Here is a 19,515-nt window from a genome sequence, read left to right as displayed (position 1 = left end):
TCTAATCATGTAAATCTTTTGTAAGGAGAAATATGGGTTAAGGTGCTAAATTTTATGGGTCATTGGAGATGCACTTTCACTTCTCCTAATTTTTTGTCTATATATGTATTCAGTTTAACTTATTTTAATAACCTGATTATCTTAAAAATTATTTTAATTAAAATATTTCTAAAACTGATTCACCTCCATACAACCACACGTGTATGGTGTATGGACATATTTATTTTCTTGAGAAGCAAGTCGGGAGGACCATGTAATGTGTAAAAACTGTTAACTAAAATAAGTAAAAAAAATATATCATAAATAAAATTCATAGAAATTATATTAAAAAATTCTAATTATCAACATATCTTTATTGGCTATATTTATTTAACCCGCGGAGAAACACATTCTAATTATAAATATAAATCATTATTATAGTCGATTTAAATTATTTTATTTGATAAAATTTATATAATTATTATTTTATATTATTTTAATCAATCATTTTAGCAAACGCTATCGAAGATGCTCCCGCCTTAACCTGTCCCAAATATATTTTTTCAAAATACTGCAATTAACATTCAATTTGTTGAGATACGAACTCATACCCAACAACAGTGAACAAACAACCACCAATTATTTTATTGGATTTAATTTAACAAACAACAAGAAGTAGTATTCTCGAAATAAACCTTTAATATATTAAAATACTTGTTTGTCTCATGCCTTTGACCAAACATTTAATACCCTCTCCATGTTTACAACCAGTAACTATATATTATTACTTATCCAAACCAAAAATACAATTCGCAACACATTTCGAAACCCTATAAATATATAATCATCCATGCAGACACATAAAAGAACACAATCCGATATTCCTCTGAATTTACATTCAAAACTACAGATTTGTATGATTCTCTTTTCTGTAATCTTCTGTGTCCAAACACACACACACACAACATATTTAAGCATACCCTGTCCTCTAATACTGTCCGAAACAAACGGTGATCCGTTCCCAACAATTTCCGAAATCGAACAATCAACTTTTTTTTAATTATTCAATATTCAATGGAGTCTCGTCGGGGTTGTTTACCGCCAAAACCTCCTCGTGCAACCTTGCACCACCGTCATAAGCCGGTTTATCAATCTCCGCCACCGCCTCTTAAACCTTCTGACCCTGTCCCTCTGCCTCTCTACCTCACTAACGTTGTTTTCTTCACGCTTTTCTTTTCGGTAGCGTATTTTCTCCTGCTTCGTTGGCGGGAGAAAATACGTACCTCCACACCGCTACATATTGTCAGTCTTACTGAAATTGTAGCGGTTGTCTCGTTGTTTAGCTCGTTTATTTATCTCCTCGGTTTCTTTGGCTTTGAATTTGTCCAGTCCATTTTGTTTCGGCCTTATATAGAGGAGGCAGCGGAACAAGAGGTTTTATTAGGGCATATAGAGGAAGAAAATAAAAATATGGAGGAAAAAAATAAAAATGAAAAGATGCCTGTTCGAATTAGTACTGAAGAAAATGAGGAGATTATTGATGCTGTTGTGAGTGGAAAGACTCCGTCGTACTCGTTGGAGTCGAAATTAGGAGATTGTTATAGAGCAGCTTTGATAAGGCGTGAGGCGGTGCAGAGGAGTACTAAGAGGTCATTAGAGGGTTTGCCTTTGGATGGATTTAATTATGATTCGATATTAGGGCAGTGTTGTGAGATGCCAATAGGTTATGTCCAAATACCTGTTGGGATTGCTGGTCCGTTGTTGGTTAATGGATGTGAGTATACAGTGCCTATGGCTACAACGGAGGGCTGCTTGGTTGCTAGTACTAATAGAGGCTGTAAAGCTATTTATGCTTGTGGTGGTGCTACCGCGATTTTGTTGAGAGATGGGATGACTAGAGCTCCAGTTGTTAGGTTCCCAACTGCAAAGAGAGCTTCGGATTTGAAGTTCTTCTTGGAAGAGCCTCTTAACTTTGATATGCTCGCCGTCGTTTTTAATAAGTAATTCTTCTTATTGTTTGTTTGTGCTTACTAATTGTTGTAGAAGGTGTTTAAATTTTGTAGTGATGTAACAAGTATTGTGTTTTGTGTGTGCAGGTCTAGCAGGTTTGCTAGGTTGCAAAAAATTCAGTGCTCAATGGCGGGGAAGAATCTTTATATCAGATTTACTTGCAGCACTGGGGATGCAATGGGAATGAACATGGTGTCTAAGGGTGTTCAGAATGTTTTGGAATTTCTTCAAAGGGATTTTCCAGATATGGATGTAATTGGTATTTCCGGTGAGTTCTTGTTTTTCAGCACGTATGAACATAACTGGATGAAATAGAAGTATTTGGGATTGATTGAGGCTCAAGAACCTATATTGATGTTTAATAATTGTTATGCTTAGACAGTGATACATTTTGATTATGTTGGCATGTCTTCAGTGTTGTGCCTAGTCTAAGTGATATTTTCCATTATCTTAAGTTGTGTCCTGTAAACATTTAAGAATTTGCTGTCCTTTAATTTACAGTACTTGCAACGTCCTCTTTGGTTACGAATTGGTACTTTTGGTCTTCGACCTATTAAGTTTTCCTATTGATCTCCAGGAAACTTTTGTTCCGATAAGAAACCAGCTGCAGTCAATTGGATTGAAGGGAGAGGAAAGTCTGTCGTTTGTGAGGCGATTATAACAGGCGATGTGGTGAAGAAGGTACTGAAAACCACTGTGCCTGCCCTGGTAGAGCTTAACATGCTTAAGAATCTGGCTGGTTCTGCTATCGCTGGTTCTCTTGGTGGCTTTAATGCACATGCTGCTAACATAGTCTCAGCAATTTTCATAGCCACGGGGCAGGACCCTGCCCAAAATATTGAAAGTTCTCATTGCATTACCATGATGGAGGCTGTTAACGATGGCCAGGATATTCACATCTCTGTCACCATGCCATCAATTGAGGTATATTAAATAATGTTTGGCTATTTTCATAATTGACTGTGCAGTTTGAACTATTATTGTTATTGTTCCTACATGTGTTAATGTAAAGAGTCTATAATTATTCTACCTTCGACTAGTTAGGCAGTTGCTTGGTTGTCGATGTTTGAAAAGTTACAAAAAAACTTGGCATAGGCCATTCTTAAGGAAGGGAGCTTAATAATGTACCAGAATGAGACCAACATCATTGTGCTTTGTCTCAAATGACTTTAAATTGATATTACTGAAGCTAACATGAGTATTTCCTCTTTCAGGTTGGCACTGTCGGAGGTGGAACACAGTTGGCATCTCAGTCAGCTTGCTTAAACCTACTGGGGGTAAAAGGTGCAAGCAAAGATTCCCCTGGTTCAAATTCCAGGCTCTTGTCAACCATAATAGCCGGTTCAGTCTTAGCCGGAGAACTCTCCTTGATGTCAGCCATTGCAGCTGGGCAACTTGTTAAGAGCCACATGAAATATAACAGATCAAATAGAGATATTTCCACAATTGCGTGCCAGAATTGAATAATTTCCAGCACACGTCCAAAGAACTAGTAAAAAAGATCAAGATATCTTAGAAGACAGCAGGACATGCTATTCATGCTCCATTGTGGTTGCAATTGCACTATCTTTGATGTCGGAAAACATGTCAGGCAAAAGTGCTTGTTTGTTGTTTCTGTTTCAATTGTAATTTTCATGTGAATATACCTTGAAAACTGTTGTGTCAATTCTGTAATCAATTATTGGCGGGAGAGCAATCCTGTTTTCTTTTCCTGTCCTGCTTCTCAGTCCCACAGGTTGAGGAATTATCAATTAATCAAACTGGAGAATAAGTTAAAGCCAACATTTAAGTTCAACTGTGACTAGCACATGTCTTTTCTACAGCAGCATCACTGTTTTAGTTTTTCGGTTCTTTCTGCATCTTACATTTATCTGAGGACTTAATCAGCTTGATGCAGTAGCAGTGATCGAACATAGAAGAAACTAAATCCGGTGCAATCCTCTATTTCATGTGTTTCTTGTGCGCTGAACTCCCCAATAAGCTGTCTTCACTTGATGATTGATCATAGTATAAAAAGTTCAGTCCTATGTTGAAATTTGAGACATTTAAATACCAAAAAGAACCGAGGATGATACTTAAAACATTTAAAAAGGATTGGGCGGGGAACTTATCGAAAAATCTACATGTTCTAGAGAATTAGGGTGTTGGACAAAAATGAAAATCAATTTTGAGTAATGTGTGATAACCAGGCCAGACATTGCCTTTACACAGTTTCTCCTTGCACAATTTATGCAGCAGTCTGCAACATTTCTAATGCAGGGCTGCAAGAAGGTTCTTAGATATACACTTAAATCATTATATTGGGAACTAATCAAGAATTAGGCACTAAAAATGCAGTAAATCATACATTAGAGTGCTAGAGTAAACACAATTTGAAGTGCTATTTCCTGAAGCTGAAATTTATTCTTGTTACAGAAAAAAGTTTCAGATGCTTCTGTAAGTTCAGAATTACAGACATCAGCATTAAGAAATCTATGGTTTTGGCACAATAGCTGCTTGTACCCAGATCCTTCATATGAGTTTGTGCTTTTAATTCAGCATGCAGTTCCACCTGCTGTGAACTTGGGCCTGCAATTTCATTCAGCTACAGATACCATCTCATGGTCTTTTTGTTCAAAGTTTTATAATTTTTCAGATGTCTTGTCTTGTGATGTAGTTGAGTCATAAAATTACTGTATGATGCCATTATTATAGCTACACTACGATTTGTCTCTTATTGGTTCGCTCCACTTTTGTTTATGGTCATTGATCTTCAAATTGAATTCTTTATAATGCCATACTCATTCTTATGCAGCACAATTACAACACAAAGGAATCCATGAAATTCATTGAAAACCGATGTTTTCTACAAGGAAGCAGACATTGCTAGGATCAAACGACAAAGACATTGTTGTTCTAACCATAAATGAAAATGCTCAAGAAGAGCAGCAGGGACAGCGGCAGGGAGGCAGTGTTCACTAAAGTGTTTGCTCTCCCTGAAACCACTAAGTTGCATAACAATCCTAACATTGCTAAAACATCAGCAATTTGTAGGATTAGCTGCTGATCCTTAAAATCATCACAAGTCTAAAATTATTAAAACATTGAAACATTCAAAGGATCAACTGCCCAACAGTGAGAATCAGAGGGAATCCTTCTTTATGCCATCAAAGTAAGGATGGTCCATAGCTTCCTTGGCTGAAATCCGTTTAGAAGGTTCATACCTCAACATTTTCTGCAACAACCATAAACCAAAGATAAACATACATATGTACCTGAATAAGCAATATGGCAGCACCACAGAAGATTCTATATTCAAAACAGCTAAGGAACTTACATTTAGCAGATCTAGACCGTTCTCATCTAGATTAGAGACAGCTGATGACAATTGCTGAGGTTTCCACTGAGGATATTCATGCCAGTTCTTTAGCCTGCTTACCCCTGGCCACATTTCTTCATTTGGGGTTCCCAGTAGCCTGCAATGGAAATTCCCAAAGAACGGTAAAATAAGTTTTATAGCACGATAGGAGGCACATACATAGTCAAAAAGGCCCAAAATCAGATCATAATTTAACTACCTGAAAATGTGAAGCAGCTGTTGCAACTCAGAATCTCCAGCAAATAGTGCTTGCTTAGTTATTAGTTCAGCTAGAATTAAGAAATGAAAAAGATTACAAAATTTAAAACCATAATCAATAATACACAATATGCAATTATGATGATATACATTGAAGCATTTTGAAGAGAAGCATACCAAAGATGCAGCCAACAGACCACATGTCCACAGCTGTAGAGTAATGGGTAGCCCCCATAAGGACCTCAGGAGCTCTATACCATAGAGTCAATATCTGCACTAGGAATGAAAGGATTAAGTAAACTTAAAGAATCAAATGTTAAAAATTTAAATGAAAAGACATGGAAGGACTAATAAACGTTGATACCTCATGTGTGTACTCCTTAATCGGCAAAGTAAACGCTCTAGCTAATCCAAGATCTGCTATTTTCAAAACAAGCGTCTTTGGATCCATCAAGAGATTATGAGGCTTCAAGTCTCTGAACAACATACATCAATAATCATAATCACATAAACCCATCTTTCATCAATACAAAATAATACGTCAGAGCGATAGCAGTTACAACTTATTATACCTGTGCAACACACCATGACCGTGACAAAACGCAACTCCTTTACAAAGTTGATACATCAAGCTCTACATCAAAGAAACCAATCAGACAAACATTACGAACAAATCATATATATCAAAATAGCAATTAAATCAAAATCCCCCTTTCTACCGGTCCGACAAACATTTTAAACATAACATATCTCGAATACCCAACTAAATTAAAAAACCCCAGACAAACATTCAAACAAATCATATATCAAAATAACAATTAAACTCAAAATCCCCCTTTCTACAAGTTCGACAAACATTTTAAGCATAACATATATTGAAAACCCAATTAAATTCAAAAACCTTAACGGTCTGCGAAGGAATGTTCTCTCCTGTATGACGAAAAGTCCGAATGAACTTCTTAAGATCAGTATCCATGTACTCAAACACCAAGTACAAAACCGTATTCCCCGCCTTATTCACCCCTTGCTTAACATCCATCAGCCTATAAAACAATCAAAAAATCCAATTTTTAATTTCAATTAAAAACCAATCAAACCCTAATTCAATTAAAAAAATTAAACCAAACAGATCTACAAAAAGATTGGAAAAAGACAATTACTTTACGATATGTGGATCGCGAGACAGCATACGCAACAGCGAGATCTCTCGAAGAGTAGTGGAAGGCACGCCTTCAGAATCCTCATGGAGTTTAGTCTTTTTAAGGGCTACAATTTTACCAGTACTCTTCTCTCTTGCTCTGTATACTTTGCCATAGGTTCCTTCCCCTACTTTCTCTAGCTTTTCGAAAGCGTCCATCGCCGACACCGATGATTTCTCCATCGACTGTCTCTGGTGAATTTGTGTGTGTAAGTGTGTGTATTGATTTCAAGATTTGTAGATAAGGAAGAGAAAGGGGATCATTTTTATGCCATTTTATTGTGCCCTAGCCCCTAGGCAACGGCAACTTGTTTTTCAAATTTTGAAATGCTTTTTTGTATTTCCAGTTTTGCCCATCACAGATTTTCCGTTTCTGTTTAAAACTGTTTCTTTTTTTAATTCAGAAAAACAAAAATATAGTATTGTTCAACCTCGATGAAATAATATCAAAAAAATAATTTTTTTTATGATTCCATCGTAATTTTTACTTCTGATAAGGTAATAAATAATTCGCTAAAATAATATTTTTTTTGTATTCCAAATATATTATTTTAAAAGAGGTTTAAGTGTACGTTTTTCTTTTTCTTTTTTTGCTAAATACGTGTCTTTAATAAAATTAAAAAAGAAAAATTAGGTCGAAAGATGAAAGTACCTGTGAGCTGTTTTTGCTAACGGGCCGAAAACAAATTTGAGTCTGTTACCTAAGTCCAGACATGTTAATATTAGCATAAAGTTCACTGGGCCGCATTGCCAAACGTGAATGGCCCATGAAAAATATAATCCTGTATTTTTTTGCTGGGGAAGAACACTCATCATAAACGATCAAGAGTAGAAAGAAGTGTGACAAGATCACAAGTAAATTATAAAAAGTGAATAAATTTCATCTTCAAGGTTCTAACAGTAACATAAATAGATCAAAATGTATCACCACAAAACAACAATACAATTATTATTGCAAACATGTTATTCAAATTAGACCGTGAGAATGCAATAGCTGCATCGCGCTGCAGTAAATTCCTCAGCAAGAGAAAAAAATTGTCTCTCGGGACTTGGATTAAAGAGCCACGATCCGAGAAATTATTTCATCAATATGTATATCCGAACTTCCATTTTCATCTATTGCTTCCTTAGCTAAGCTCTTCCACTGAATAGCCTTCTTTCTGATCTCTTCTCCATTCATCACCTCATTGATGCATCTCCCAATCTCTTCGGCAGTCGTCTTATTTTGTTCGTTTTCCTTGGGCTGAATTCCCACTCCCCAAACTCGTTCAACCAAATAAGCATTAGTCATCTGGTCTAGAAACTGTGGCATTGCCACTACTGGAACCCCGAAACTTATGGCCTCTACAGTTGAATTCCAACCACAATGGGACACGAAACAGCCTACTGCCTTGTGTGCTAGCACTTCCAATTGTGGGCACCATGTGATCACCAATCCTTTTTCTGATGTCTCTTCAACAAAATTAGCTGGCAGCTTGCTCTGCTCAGTTGGTTTTACCACCCACAAGAAACTTTTTGTGGATTGTTTTAAGGCCTCTCCCATTTCTGCCATCTGATCTGCATTCAAACTAGCTGCACTTCCAAATGATACATATATAACCGAGCCAGTTTCTCTGGTGTTGAGCCACTGCATGCAGGCCTCGGTGCTTGGCTTGTACATATTGAATCCATAATCGTAGTCATTTTCCACTCGGTTGTCCAGGTATACGGATGGCACCGTTGGTCCTATGTTCCTCACAGTCCACAAATTTGACATCCACTTCACCACCTATATGTATAAGGCTTCGTATCAGTACAATAAGCATGTACCAGAAATAATAAACTACCAAACTGAGCATAAAGTAAAATGGATTTCATACAATTAAGTTGGACTAAAAGGACCAAACACCTACTCTTCTGGCCTATGCATAGACAAGAAATAAAAACTAACTTGTTCAATCAATCCTCTTTGGATGAATTTCAGAAATTTATTTCACATTGATTCTGCATTTAAAGGACATCATTAAAACGGAATGCATTTATCATATTTAAGTTTCTAGAACCACAAAGCTAGTTTTTTGTGTACTGCCACAATTATATTAAAGGAATGAACTTCAAGAAAAAAGGAAGTGAAAAGTTGATTAGGATTAGGCTTTTGTTTTTTGTGCATCAAAGCAATGATGCATTATTGTACTCACCTCTTCTTCTAGCTTATCAAAAGAGTTAAAAAGAATCCATTCTGCATTCTCAATATCGTCGAATTGCTTGCAGATCTGCTTAATTATTGGGGAATGCTTCCCTGTAACAGCACCTAGTGACATCAAATTAGGAATCTTTGGAGGTGGCAATCCTGGCATGGAAAAAGCAGGCAAAGGCAGGGGCTTCTCTAATATTTCATAGTGCATTGGGTAGTAGCTTGCAATAGCAGCACATGATTGTGTGAAAAACGCAGCCCCTGGTATTGCAAAGTCCTTGGCTATAGCTAAAGCCCATGGTAAATTAGCATCATATACAAGGCACTTCACTGGGTATTCTGAGATTTCTTGTTTCTTAATGAGTTCAGTTAAGTTCTGTGAACCACTAGCTTCAAACCTCTCAAGAAATGCCTTAAATCCACCCTGTGCCGCCACTCCACCTTCAGTAGTATCATCATATATCGACTCAAAAATAACTGCACTAGATGCTGATTTCATAGCCTTCGTAGTTGAGAGCATGGCGGATACCGTGACTTTCATGCCTTTTGAAGCAAGACGTTTGGAAAATTGGACCATTGGATTAATATGACCTTGTCCATGATATGCCAGCACCATGACATGAGCTTTATAAGTTTTCTTTCCTTCCATTTCAAACGAATCCCTGGATGATAACTAAAGAAAATATAAATCTATCAGCAGCTGGAACACAGTAATACTGAAAGTAAATAAATCGCATAGATGTATATGTGAAGGGGGTTAAACAATTGCATTTATAGATATGCAAGTTTCTTAAATTCCAATTTCAAATGACAAAGAGGGAAATGCATACAACAAATGGTTGGAGCCTCAGTTTCATTTTTACCCTAGCCACATCTAATGCAGTTAACTGGAACGGCTGAACCTTGTTAGTTCAGATTTATATCGGGTCAATAGCCCAAAAAGTAGATGTACATAGAAGAAGGCCTAAGCAGAGTTATTCGATTAGTGACATCATACTATTATTGCTATATGACTTGTAATCAAGCCCTGTTCTTTTCCCGTCTCCCTTTACCTTAAACGCTGCTTGCTTTCTTCTCCTGATCCTACATAAGCTTCACACTCAGTGACTTGAGTCCAGCTCCGTTTTCCCTATTTCCGTGGCAGATGTATGCACGGTCAAAGCTCACTCAAGAAAAGGGCAATAGCCCTTCTACGGCTACCCTTAAGGTTCATAGGGAAATTGGTAACTTAACAATTAACATAATCTGAGACCTCCGGTGCACCCGATATTTGGGGCACTAACAGTGGATATTGGCCAAAAGATAGGCTCCTAGTGATCTATACTTTTATGAGAAAAAATGGGCATGTGAGCAAGTCGATAGGTAGTTTCAAAGATATATACCATCTAAAAGACATTCTACTAGTCGACATCATTAACATAACACATGCCCTTAATGGAATGGAATCGAATATGAAATCGAAGGTTAAAGGTACGGGGCAGTGGTACATGAAAACTTAACAATCTCAACAAACAGAAAAATATACATTCCTCAAACACACAAATAAGGGAAGATCAAGATCTTGAAAAAAAGACAAGTTTCAGAATTAAACAACAAAAGGAAACAAGTAGTAACACATACCAAAGATGAACAGAGGTAGTAGGAGATAATGAAGATAGATAAATATGTAGCTGTTGCTATTTATTTATGCTTCTGGTTAAACTTTTGTAATAGCACAAAGAGTAGTTGAAGCAAAAGTCTAAGTTGATCGAGTAGTACCTAATCAAGACAGCAGCAAGTCCAGTGAGGGAGACAAGTTTTCCTGATTGGAGACTCCGTCTGTCTGTCAACGTGGTTGTTACTTTTCTTACATCGACTCTCGTGCTATCAATCGCACGTGTGTCAAATTTATTAAACGAAATTTTATTGTATTTATTTGCACCATACTTTTCTCTCGTATATAAATGTTATCTTCTGGCATTGTTATCCTACATTTATTCAATCACAAAATTCAACAGATTACAGAACAGCAGAACTAAAAACACGCTAAGGTACATGTAATTTCGTGTTATATTTGTTTCCCAGATTTTATTAGATTGTATGAAGTTAAAAGATTTTGTTTTACCATTTTGGGTTTATATGCTTCTTGACGTTGGTTAATTTATAATCTCGTATGATATATTACAAAAGATAAATAAACAAATTAGCTGAATGACAAAGTTGAGAATATTTTTGTAAAAAGAAAAAAACAAAGTTCCGAATATTTGCAAACAATGGCCAATGTATCTACCCCTGCTTGTAAAATCACTTCAGCACTTCATCATCCAAGCACATTTGCCAACTTACCTAATTCATTTTATCACTTTTAAACAAACCAGACCAGCATGCCTTCCAACATAAATTTCGCCATATCACTTTTGATCACTAACCAAACATAATAATAGCAGAATAATTCAGCTCAAGATCACCGACTCCTACTAATGTATACTATTTCACTCCATTAATTAAACCCCTGATCTCTTGTTTTCCTAATTACCAGAGTGCTGGGAGTGGGAGGTATCACGGGATTAGGAAGAATGAAAAAAATAGGGTTGGTATAGCTAGTTCTAGGTGCTTCAGTTTCTGTGCAATCCTCAAAATTTGCTACCAATTGGGATAAAACTATGTTTATATCTATGATCCAGCAAGTAATGTTAGGTCAACTCGGGGGAATGCATGCATCAGAAAATTGTTAACCTGTTGCACAAAAACTAATTATCCCACCACAATAGTATGATTTCTTAATCGCTTACGCTACATATAACAGAGGTGTCTGCAAATTCCAAGGATGGATTATTTTAATTATATAATATAGGAGGACAGAGGGCACCATCTTCTTCTGTCCAATTTACACTATAATACACATCAAAGCTTGCAGAGCAGATAAAAGCCTCAATTTCATTCTTGTCCTTGATGCTTTGCATTTCTTGCCCCTCATTAAGGATTGAAATACCTTAACTTCCAAGCTGTTATTTCCGGTCTTTCTTGGTGCCAGAATTCCCCAGTTTTGATTGTCCACGTTTCTCAACGGAAGTTTTCTTGTTGATTGAAGAAGCTCTGGCAGATTGTGAAGACACATGACTCCCAGGAACCAAAGCAGGGAACCCAACAGCAGGGATTCTGCACAACGATCAAAAGTTACATACAAAGAATATGCAAGTCTCTAAAGGTAACATATAAAGAAGCTCCAACACACTCAAAACAACTTTAAAAGACAAGGAATCCAATCATCGTAGTGAAGATAGCAGCAAACAGTGTCGTTTGATTCAAATTAGTGAAAAAAAAGGAACTCTTTGGATTTAGTTTAGTAAGAAAAAGGCATAATTTCTGCCAAATATATTGCTGAAGGTTACCAGATGATTCATTTCCACTCAACTGAAGCATAGTCTGGCTCACTTATACATCCATTATCCAGATAACCTCTTCAAAATGCAAGCAGATAACAAGCAATGTCGGTAACTGTTAATGATAACATACCAAGTACTAAATGGCTAAAAGTTTTAAAATAAATTATCACATAAATAGCAGAAATTTTAGCGCACGTCATAGCAGTAAAGTCATGGCTGAATAAATTACTTGGCTTTAAAATAGTTAGAATAAAGTGTTTATAACAACTTCTGCAGAAAATGTATTGATGATATAAGATAAGATGATCAAAGAAACAAAAAGATACTCTTGTAATATTACTCGTTAGGTGGATAGCGATCTCGAGAAGGTAACCATGTCCTTACAAATTAAAAGCTTTATGTGTAAAAATACGATTTTAATTCTGGTAACAGCAGGAGAGACTCCTGCCCTCGATTAGTAAGAAAATTGAGCAAGCTAATTCAAATGTTAAAAAATTGACGCATAATAAGAACTTTGATAGAATTTATAAACCCTGTAGATTTATAGCCTAAAGATAAGTAGGATGCTTAATAAAAACTATGATAGAATTTATAAACACTGTAGATTTATAGCCTAAAGATAAGTAGGATCAAGGAAAACAGAAAAGGATAGATTTGCAGGTTCATACCCAAAAAGAGCACAGCAGACTCCTGCTTAGTCCTGGAAACATCAAATGGCTTACTACTTGGCATGGATAGGCGTAAGGCATGGTTTTCAGCTGTGACACAGTTAAGAACCATCCCGAGCCTCTTACATTCTCCCTCAAAGTACCTACTCTTCATCTCCAACTCCCTGACATAGAGTTTCTTCTTTTCTCGAGATCTCAGAGCAGCATCCCTGTTTCTTTCTTGTCTGGAAAGAATACATTAGTAACAGTTAACTTATTCAGTTTCTATAAATCACTGTTCATCATTTTATTAAACCATAAACATCATCAATCTTACGACCAAAAAACTTCCTCTTTATCAATCAATTCCGAGATTAACGGATATAAGATATTAGTTTAAAAACAAAACTTAAACATAATTCATTTGGTTAAAACGTTTCTTCTCCCGTTCATAATCAATCAATCGATAAGAGACGAGGTTCTTAAGAAATTAGTAACTTACATACTTATGTAAAATAACTACTTAATTAATGGAGTTTAAACAAGTTGATAGCTCAATTATATTAACAAAGACAGGATACATAATGTAATTTATTCATAGGAACAAACATAATAACCAGAAAAGCCTAACTCTTGTACTTTCCAGTCCATTTATGAGTAAGTTATAAGGCAAGTAGCCAACACCTGAGAATGACTACTGAGAACAAGTTCTATGTTAAAGCCAATACTCAAGTATCCAAATTACAACTATTAACTATACCGAAAGAATGGTCAGCCCGAGGTCTGATACGATATTAAGTAACCCGTAATTATTCGGTATACAGCTTAATAGGATAATATAAAATTAAGAAAATGGGGAGTACCTTGTCCGTTTGTTAGAAATGGGATTAATTTGAGAGATAGTGTTTGCATCATCACCAACAGCTCCTTGTAGATTCGTAATAGGAACAGTAGGTTCCCTATTATTGATGATTGGTTGATTATCAAGAGGAGGGGGAGAAGAATCGAAGCCAGGTTGAATGAAGAAATTGAAAAACTCAGAATCGCTTAAATCCCACTCCTCGTCGTTGGGTAATGACGCTTCTTGTTGTTGTTCCAATTCAACATTTTTGAGTAAATCATTATCGTCTTCTTCTTCTTTCTCTTCTCCATCTTTTTGTCCTGCATAATCAGACATCGTCTCCCCAAATTTCTGTGTAAAAACAATCGGGTTTAATTGTTTATATTTGGGACCCGGTTTTATTTTTCTTACTGTTACTGAGGAGGAGTGGTCAGAGGAGGTCATCGACTACGATTTAATTAATAAAAACAACTAAAAAGGCCTTTTACAAATCGAATTTTGAAGAATTTGTCTAACATTGTGGGAATGTTAAATTAAGATTTTAAAATGTAAGAAAAACCAGTAATATTAAATAATGATTTTAATTATTGTTAATATTGTACAAGTATTTAATTCAATTTGGACTTGAATAGATTTAAATGATTCACAAACTTTTAAATTTTATTTCTAATTTTTAGGTAGAGTTTGGCATGATTAATGTAAAATCTAAGTAAAATCTTGATGATTTTATTTATATTTGGTTAGATTTTAAATAAGTGCTAATTGAATAAGTTGATCTATAACTCTGGATTTTAAAATTTAAATTACTAATTCATTCTGATAAAATAATTTAGGTTATTATCAATTTTTGTAGTTATGAGATATTATTTTGAATGAATGTTAGACATCAGGAAGTACATTCTCAGCTTCTCACTTCTGAGGTTGAGGTTGTACCTTCCACCAAAATTTGATTGTGCCTAATTGTAAATTATAGTTTTAATAGTGTAATAAAAATAGTCAGTTAAATAGAAGTTGCTCAATGGTCTAGTTGTGGTTTAATATCTGTTTGATACTCCTAAAGGATGTTCAACATAGTGGTGGTGGTGCGTGACTGGGATGGACCAAAGAGATTGATTGGTTGTGTCTAGAATCATGCTCAAGTGAGCAATTCTGATTATCTCTTGCATGTTAATGAATTCAGCAGCAGTTCCCTAAGTTTACGTGACAGATGAATAGACATTTTGTATACTCAGATTGAACATTTATATTTGGTCGCCTAAATTAAGACAGACATGCAACATGATAGCTGTAACTAAATAACCTGCTCACGTTCCTGGGATACCGGTCAATGCCAAGTTCACGGTTTTAACAGTAATTTATTACAATTAAATCTATGGACTTTTTCATCAATTATCAAACAATAGTTTAAATTTAAATATACTATGAATTGAATTGTTCAAGCGGGATTGAACGTGAATGAAGTAGTACCATAAAAGATAAATTAACTACTGTCTGTATATGTAAATATCCTATAAATTGGCACTAGTACTAAACTCCACATGGTTCACAGGAATCGTCGGTGGGCCGACTTGGATTGGACCACATAAAAAAATTTATACAAAGTACTAGTGATATTAATGTTTGAGTTGGAGTATTGTATTCTATTATTATATTACAAAACAATTTGCCCGGTCACGATAGGGAAAGTTTTTTTGGATTGTACCATTATTTGTATTGTTATTAATAATTGTACAACCTAAAATCTTAAAATTGATTTGGGTGTTCTACGTGATGAAATGTTTGGAGAAAGAAATGAAATGTAGGAAAGTAATTACATTTTTACCGTGCCTGTTTGAAATTTCTTAAAAAATGTAATTTATGACTTAAGTTAGAAAATATTATACAAGTGATATAAATATCGTGACTTATAAGTTATTTAGGTGTTTGGAGAATTTTACGTATAAGTTAATTATAAGTTGCTGATGTGTTTGGTATATTATAATTTATAATTTTTTTTAAACAAATAAAACTTTAATTTAATAACTTAATTACATGAATATAAAAGAAAAACATTTAAATGTAGAAAATCGAAATCTAAATTACTAAAAAAATGTAAAGTAAAAATCCTACATGCACGTAATCTATTAATCAACATAATAGTACCAAAATACTAAATTTTGATCATCACTCAAACCCGGGTTCGATTCTTTACAACTACATTATTATACAAGATTTATTTATTAATTTATTTATTTGGTTTCGCCGATTTCAATTCCCTACAACTACATATTTATGTGAATGTTCTTCGAATTTTTGGTTGAATTTTCTCCGACTACATATCTAAATAATACTTTTAATTATAATAATCTTTAATAATTTATTAAATTATATTTTTACTATAAATATTTTAATTTCAGTCTATGCTTTGCACATATTATCTACTACTATAAACTAATGATTGATATATCTGCGGTGTAGACAGGTGTATGCAGGTATCTCTCTAAAATTTTCAATCCAAGAGAGCATCTGAGCTGGATGTCATCATTGAAAAAGTCAACAGGGTGATTACAGAGGACACTCAACTACTTGGAATGCTTAAAAATGCACAAATTGCTGCATTTCCTGAAGCTTATCTTCAGCCAAGTAATAGGTGGCCTACATCTACAACCAGAAAATGCAAACAGTTTATGATTCCCAAATATTGTGTTATGGGTAACTTAAGATTGATCATGACATTGGAGACTGACCCGAGAAGATGAAGATTGTTAAAGATGAAGAAATTATCAAGATTATGAGCAGATATATGAGAAATGCTGAAACAATGCTGCCCAAAACTCAAATCAACACTAGATATGACTTGAATGATGATGAACAGAATAAAGATGAACAAAAACCTTATGGCTCAAATCCAAATCAGTCTAGCAAAGCAGTTGGTAGCAAAGTGGTTGAAAAGAAGAAAGAAAATGAAGAAAAGAAGGGGAGAGATGATACCAAGAAAAGAAAGAAGGATGGAGAGGAATGAACAAAACAGATAAAAGTCCAAGAAATCCAAATCACTCTAACTCAAACCCTCAAACCTAGCCAATCAAACACCCAACAAACTACAATCTCAAAGCCATGCATATTATTATTATTATATTTATTATTGTTATAAGCAGGTTTATATATAAGGTGTGTGTGTGGACCCCAAACTTCTGACCCGGGTTTGGAAGGCGCCATAGTAACTCTAGTGAATCCATGTTTAATAAAAATCCTGATAGTGTCATTCTAAACTCTAGGTGTTTGTTTTAGTCCATAGAGAGCCTTGAGTAACTTGTGTACAAAATTAGGAAATTCCGGATCTTCAAAGCCAGGTGGATGTTGCACATAGACCTATTCTTCCAACTCACCATTAAGGAATGCACTCTTCACATCCATTTGATATACCTTAAAATTTGAATGTGCAGCAAATGCGAGAAAGATCCTTATTACTTCAAGTCTTACAACTGGAGCAAATGTCTTATTGTTATTCCTAATGAACTAACAATGAGATTTACAGAAGGGGGGTTGAATGTAAATCTCAAAACTTTTTCAAGTTTTGAGCAGTTTCAAAGGCTATGTGTTTAAGATAAACAAGTGTATGAATTGCTTTAAGCTAATACTGACAGATATATATTCAAACACTAAAATAAAGAACACAACAGACCTTAAAAACTTTTCTGGTGGATTGTTGTTCCACCAGAGATGGTATTTCAGAAAATCTGTGATTCAAGAAGTTGATCACAGCTGCGTCCTAGTACAAACTAGATAATTTTTCTCTCAAGATTTTTCTAAACAACACTGGAAAAAATTCTCTTCTAATTACTAGCTGCTACTTGGTTTATATAACACCAAGTGTACAAGTGAAGACAAAGATAAAAAGTACAATAATAAAATAAGTTCTCCACTTGTTTCTTCTCCATTTTACTCCAGTGCATTGTTGACTATTGCCTCTTTATACTAGAGTAGAACGGCTGCTTTTTCTGATGTTCCTGAAATAGGCTACCACATCTCAGTTGTCTCTGTCAACCCATGTGCCTCTGTTTGTAGGTACAACTACCACTTGTCAAATGCTATTTAACAGAACATCCGTTGAAGCCTTCATCCATTGATGGCTTTATCCGTTGATGTGTTAGCAGTTGAAGCTCTATCCGTTGATGCACTCATCCGTTGAAGGATGTTATCTGTTGAAGCTTTAGAGACATCCGTTGAAGCTTTGTTTCTCATCCGTTGAAGGTCTTTAAGTTATCCGTTGACACCATTTCATTTATACAAAATTACAAGGCATGAAATACTTACAATTGGCCTTCCTATCTGCATATCCTCTAGTAGTCAACATGACTTATAATTTCCCTCAACATTTAAGAATTTATATCTCAAATTCAGAGACTGAAATGTGCTACAACACTAGACTTATTTCTAAGTAAAGCTACACCATCAACGGATAGCCAAAATGGTCTTATCCATTGAGGCTACAAACACTAGATTTCTACTTAAGTGTTTTGTTAAACATATCATCAAACTAATGCACATATATTCCTAACAATCTCCCCCTATTTATGTCTATAAGAATTGTAGATATAAATTCAAGGTTAACTTGATGATAACAAAACACTTAACAATTATATGAACTGAAACTAAGTAGAAATTCAAAAGTGCTGCAAAAGTGTATGTACTAGAAGGTAATTGAAGATTTACAGTATTTCCAAGGATGCTCCTCTAGCCTGAGCAAATCATCTTTTTCTTCTTTGATCCCTGGTTTTCTTTCCTAGCCCTTTGTCATTTTCCTCAATTTGGAGTTGGAGTTGTCTGAAGAATTCAGCTTCATCTTCATCACTGATATCCAACTTAGATTGCATTTCTTTGAGAGTTTCATTGCTGGCAATCTTGAGTTGGTCTTCAAGTCTGAAAAATCTTCTGACTCCTTTATCATCTCTGAATTCCATCAACCAATGAGGTGATTTGTGAATTGTAGTTCCCCTTTCTTGAATGAGTAAGGTTCTGGGCAAGGCATTGGGCTCCCTCCAAGTTTTCCTTATGTTGGCAATCTTGTTGAGAATTTCAGTCTTGGCAGTCCTGGTAAAGCCAGAATCCTTTTGTATGGCTGAAAAGACTCTGATCAAGGTAGAGTATCCTTCATTCAGAATCCTGTAGAGAGGCCATGTTCTTTCCCCAGCTCCTCTGTATCTGAACACCAATCTCTCTGGTAGCTGTCTATAAGCAGCAATTCCCCTTACATCCTCCAGCTCATCCAGATAGAGTTCAATGTCTGAAATTTCTTTTATGTCACAAATGTGAACATAATCATCTTTAGAAATGGGTGGCTTAGGGTTAGGTTTATGTTTTTGAGTGAATTTCTTAGAGTTTAGGGGAGGTGTAGATTTGGATTTTCTTTTCTGTTTCTTTGGTAGTGGAAGAGTGGTTAAAAAGGTAGGCAAATTGATGGTGTCCCAATCAATAGGTTCCTCTTTTGGGATGATTGGTTCACCATGGATGTTTATAGTGGGATCAGCAACAAAGGGTTCAGGTATGGAAGGTAGAGATTTAGTTTCTTCAGTGTTGACTTCACTCCTTCTATGTGCCTTGGCCTTTCTTCTGTTTCCCTTCTGCCATTCCTCTTTTTCCTCCATACTTTCACCAAATATACTCCCAAAAACCTCATCTAAGTTTGCAATCTTGTCTTCACCCCTGACTTCAATTCCTTTCTCATTTTCAACTAGACTTGACTTTAGCTTTTGTTCAAGCTTTG

General features: G+C 35.4%; 4 protein-coding genes across 5 annotated transcripts; 1 reads left to right on the top strand and 3 right to left on the bottom strand.

Annotated features, from left to right (window-relative positions):
* The first annotated feature begins 838 nt into the window (after positions 1 to 838).
* Positions 839 to 3,701, top strand: LOC141721113 (3-hydroxy-3-methylglutaryl coenzyme A reductase 1-like). Its single transcript, XM_074523872.1, has 4 exons — positions 839 to 1,979; positions 2,076 to 2,257; positions 2,567 to 2,913; positions 3,204 to 3,701. Exons 1-4 carry the CDS (start codon positions 1,054 to 1,056, stop codon positions 3,450 to 3,452), a joined length of 1,704 nt encoding a protein of 567 aa, XP_074379973.1. The 5' UTR covers positions 839 to 1,053; the 3' UTR covers positions 3,453 to 3,701.
* Positions 3,702 to 4,788: 1,087 nt separating this feature from the next.
* On the bottom strand, positions 4,789 to 7,032 carry LOC141721111 (cyclin-dependent kinase B2-1). Its single transcript, XM_074523870.1, has 8 exons — positions 6,706 to 7,032; positions 6,447 to 6,588; positions 6,118 to 6,179; positions 5,910 to 6,021; positions 5,723 to 5,816; positions 5,547 to 5,616; positions 5,306 to 5,444; positions 4,789 to 5,203 (listed from the first exon to the last, which is right to left on the bottom strand). The coding sequence occupies exons 1-8, from the start codon at positions 6,924 to 6,926 to the stop codon at positions 5,111 to 5,113; spliced, it is 933 nt and encodes a 310-aa protein (XP_074379971.1). The 5' UTR covers positions 6,927 to 7,032; the 3' UTR covers positions 4,789 to 5,110.
* A 567-nt stretch (positions 7,033 to 7,599) lies between these two features.
* Positions 7,600 to 10,834, bottom strand: LOC141721109 (mogroside I-E synthase-like). Of its 2 annotated transcripts, none has more exons than XM_074523868.1 (3): positions 10,675 to 10,834; positions 8,921 to 9,589; positions 7,600 to 8,511 (listed from the first exon to the last, which is right to left on the bottom strand). In XM_074523868.1, the coding sequence occupies exons 2-3, from the start codon at positions 9,563 to 9,565 to the stop codon at positions 7,798 to 7,800; spliced, it is 1,359 nt and encodes a 452-aa protein (XP_074379969.1). In that variant the 5' UTR covers positions 9,566 to 9,589; positions 10,675 to 10,834; the 3' UTR covers positions 7,600 to 7,797. The 2 variants fall into 2 exon arrangements, with proteins under 2 accessions (XP_074379969.1, XP_074379970.1); XM_074523869.1 differs by lacking the exon at positions 10,675 to 10,834 and adding an exon at positions 10,537 to 10,668.
* A 779-nt stretch (positions 10,835 to 11,613) lies between these two features.
* LOC141721112 (bZIP transcription factor 50-like) lies at positions 11,614 to 14,144 on the bottom strand. Its single transcript, XM_074523871.1, has 3 exons — positions 13,792 to 14,144; positions 12,950 to 13,173; positions 11,614 to 12,054 (listed from the first exon to the last, which is right to left on the bottom strand). Exons 1-3 carry the CDS (start codon positions 14,103 to 14,105, stop codon positions 11,783 to 11,785), a joined length of 810 nt encoding a protein of 269 aa, XP_074379972.1. The 5' UTR covers positions 14,106 to 14,144; the 3' UTR covers positions 11,614 to 11,782.
* Between the last annotated feature and the right edge of the window lie 5,371 nt (positions 14,145 to 19,515).

The sequence above is a fragment of the Apium graveolens genome, chromosome 4 (assembly GCF_009905375.1).
Source record: "Apium graveolens cultivar Ventura chromosome 4, ASM990537v1, whole genome shotgun sequence".
Classification (NCBI taxonomy): Eukaryota; Viridiplantae; Streptophyta; class Magnoliopsida; order Apiales; family Apiaceae; genus Apium; species Apium graveolens.
Note: the sequence above shows the minus strand (reverse complement) of the source record. Positions and strands in the feature narration are given on the sequence as shown.

Excerpts from the sequence above, each read along its gene's own strand:
- LOC141721113 (XM_074523872.1), top strand. The coding sequence starts at position 1,054 with ATGGAGTCTCGTCGGGGTTGTTTACCGCCAAAACCTCCTCGTGCAACC. Across the intron at positions 1,980-2,075 it reads CTCGCCGTCGTTTTTAATAA|GTCTAGCAGGTTTGCTAGGT; the intron begins GTAATTCTTCTT and ends TTGTGTGTGCAG. Across the intron at positions 2,914-3,203 it reads TCACCATGCCATCAATTGAG|GTTGGCACTGTCGGAGGTGG; the intron begins GTATATTAAATA and ends TTCCTCTTTCAG.
- LOC141721111 (XM_074523870.1), bottom strand. The coding sequence starts at position 6,926 with ATGGAGAAATCATCGGTGTCGGCGATGGACGCTTTCGAAAAGCTAGAG. Across the intron at positions 6,180-6,446 it reads TTCCTTCGCAGACCGTTAAG|AGCTTGATGTATCAACTTTG; the intron begins GTTTTTGAATTT and ends TCTTTGATGTAG. Across the intron at positions 5,817-5,909 it reads TTAAGGAGTACACACATGAG|ATATTGACTCTATGGTATAG; the intron begins GTATCAACGTTT and ends TTCCTAGTGCAG.
- LOC141721109 (XM_074523868.1), bottom strand. The coding sequence starts at position 9,565 with ATGGAAGGAAAGAAAACTTATAAAGCTCATGTCATGGTGCTGGCATAT. Across the intron at positions 8,512-8,920 it reads TTGATAAGCTAGAAGAAGAG|GTGGTGAAGTGGATGTCAAA; the intron begins GTGAGTACAATA and ends TTATACATATAG.
- LOC141721112 (XM_074523871.1), bottom strand. The coding sequence starts at position 14,105 with ATGTCTGATTATGCAGGACAAAAAGATGGAGAAGAGAAAGAAGAAGAA. Across the intron at positions 13,174-13,791 it reads ATTTCTAACAAACGGACAAG|ACAAGAAAGAAACAGGGATG; the intron begins GTACTCCCCATT and ends TATTCTTTCCAG. Across the intron at positions 12,055-12,949 it reads GTCTGCTGTGCTCTTTTTGG|AATCCCTGCTGTTGGGTTCC; the intron begins GTATGAACCTGC and ends ATCGTTGTGCAG.